At 49.7% G+C, this 2,334-nt stretch overlaps 1 protein-coding gene across 1 annotated transcript in view; it reads right to left on the bottom strand.

Annotated features, from left to right (window-relative positions):
- The window catches only part of Ppm1a (protein phosphatase, Mg2+/Mn2+ dependent 1A), a 43,376-nt gene extending 41,263 nt beyond the window's left edge, over positions 1 to 2,113 (bottom strand). The window contains exon 1 of the mRNA XM_010605743.3: positions 1,832 to 2,113. Within this exon, the coding sequence (XP_010604045.1) occupies positions 1,832 to 2,069 (238 nt within the window). The 5' untranslated portion in view covers positions 2,070 to 2,113. The remainder of the gene's footprint in view (positions 1 to 1,831) is intronic.
- Between the last annotated feature and the right edge of the window lie 221 nt (positions 2,114 to 2,334).

Here is a 2,334-nt window from a genome sequence, read left to right as displayed (position 1 = left end):
GCTCACACCTGCGCCCGGGACGCCGCCACAGCTCACTAGGGTGTACCGGGGGGCCCGGGCGGGTGCAGCCCCACACCCCGGCCTCCCTCCACGCGGGAGGGCACAGCCCGAGTTTCCGGCAGGTCTGCGCGGGTGGCTCTGGGCCACCTGTGTGTTTACTTGGACGTTACACCGTCACGTGATTCCGTCACGGAGCCTTCCGCGACCTCCAGAGAGGTTAACGGAACCGGGGATCTTTTCAACATCTGGAGGACGATCGGAAACGTAACAACTTTCTGCTAAGAGCTGGGGACGAGATAAAGTTAACGCAGCTGCACGTGCCCCAGCCAGAGCCCAGCCCAGGTTGCGGGACCGCTGCACAGCCGGCCCACGCCGTGTGGGGTGGGGCGGAGCCCGCGCAGCCAATGAGCGGGAGCGGGCGAGCAGTGCGTCACCAGCTCGGCTTCCCATTGGCCGCGGTGCGCTTCCTTCTCGGCCGGTTTAACCCTACTCCTGCTGCGTCTGCGGGGGCAGGAGTTTAGAGAAGAAAAATCTGCATGTTTAAAAGATGTTCTGGTTTATACAAAGAAACAAACAGTTTACTTCGATTTAGGGGGCAAGAGCTCAAAATAGAACGCCTAAAAATGTTAGCCAAATTGAGTTCTGGCCAGGAAATAGATCAAAGTGTGAGGCGGCCTCCCCAGTTTATCACAGGAGCTTAGCTAGCAATTTGTACTGAGGACCACGTTGTCGCTTTCTTAGATTTAGAAAAAGATTGTATTTTTTTTTCTTTTTGTCATTCATCAAGCATTATTATTATTTAATTTGACTTTTCGGGGAAAATTCTGTACCTTTCATAAAAAACCTGACTACAGGGTCACATAGTCACTGGCAGACCAAATCTTGAAAGAAGCCTCAAACCCCCTACGTAATATTTTGGAGGTTAGAATTCTTAAGGAAAGATGAAAATCGATCGTTTCCGGGTATACAAAATACAAGCAATAGTCTGTGCACTTTGGTGTCAACATCATTGGAGGATATATTTCCTAATCCTCTATCCACACCTGCTCCCACCAAGAAAATTAGATTAAAGGTCTTCGAAGCTCTGCCTTACTGGAGTCCTTAAAACTTCAGACAAGTAACAGCATGATTAGCACGCTAGTGGACTCATTAACATTCTGAAATAGAAAAGCCCCTGTGGGGACGCCGCTTGAGGTGCTCTTAAAAAGCATGTTGTTGCCTTACTCACTAGGCGCCAGGGGCCATCGTGGACTCCAAAGAAGGGAAAGCTTTTGCCTCAGTTTTCTCCCCTTAGGCGTTCATGCCCGGAATCTCTGTTCTACACTTGCAGGAGAATCTGTGTCATTTGTAGCAGCAGAAGACAAATAGAAAACACGAACTAAGATTTTTAAGGCGTCGGTGCGCCACAGACTGCCCATCAAGCTGCACCTTCTATTTCCTATTTCTGGAGGCAGCTTTCAGGGCCATTCCGATGCGAACCAGGAAGCTCGTGGGTTAGGGTTAACATTTTAAAATCTGGATGAATTTGGGACTCCCTCTGCCTTTCCTCCATAGTACTGGTTTAAAGAAAAGATTTACATTCCTTGTTCTCAAATTACTATTGTGAATATATTCAGGCGAGTCACCCTTGAGGGCTTTACTAGAGCTCTTAGTATCCGTGTCAGGAATTATCTAAGGGACCGCTCAGCAAGGTACCTGGGGAATCCACCTCCAGCCACCCACCCTTCCACACCCAAGCTGGTCATTATCCGAGAGTTACCGTGCCAAGCAGGATAGGTCCGTCCTGCTCTTCCTCGTCCTCCTCACCCTCCCCTTCCTCCTCCTCCTTTACCTGGATTTTTCCTCGCCCACAGCCACTTTGTGTGTTTTCCTCTTCTATTGTCTTTCCTTTTCTTTCTTCTTTTGTTTGTCTCCTTTGCCTTTATTTTCCTCATTCCTCTCTTCCTTCTTTTCATTAGCTTATTCCAAATCGCAGCCTCTTCTACCACCTGGCCTCTGAAGTTGAACGTGTGATCAGATGGTATCCCGAAATTTATTTCGTCTGGAGGCTTGGGGTATCCCCACCCCATTCCTCCTCCCACCCCTCCATTGGGAATTATGAAAAGTGTAGCTGTTATAAGGGGAAAGGGTAGAGAACCCTGCGCTTTGTGACGCCACAGGGCACAGCAGCGGAAGCAAGCAGAATGTTTCCAGTTGGTCCCATGGAGATCGGTGGGCAGTCGTGAGCGCGACGGGCCAGGTCATACGTGGTCTCTGGGGTAGGCTTTTGCCACACAACACTGGATCTTGTCAGAGAAGTTTTTGTGTCCAATAGGCAGTTACTGCTCAATCTGC

This window comes from Fukomys damarensis, unplaced genomic scaffold, assembly GCF_012274545.1.
Source record: "Fukomys damarensis isolate Sample0158 unplaced genomic scaffold, DMR_v1.0_HiC HiC_scaffold_21, whole genome shotgun sequence".
NCBI lineage: Eukaryota > Metazoa > Chordata > Mammalia > Rodentia > Bathyergidae > Fukomys > Fukomys damarensis.
This window is presented reverse-complemented; position numbering and strand designations above follow the sequence as displayed.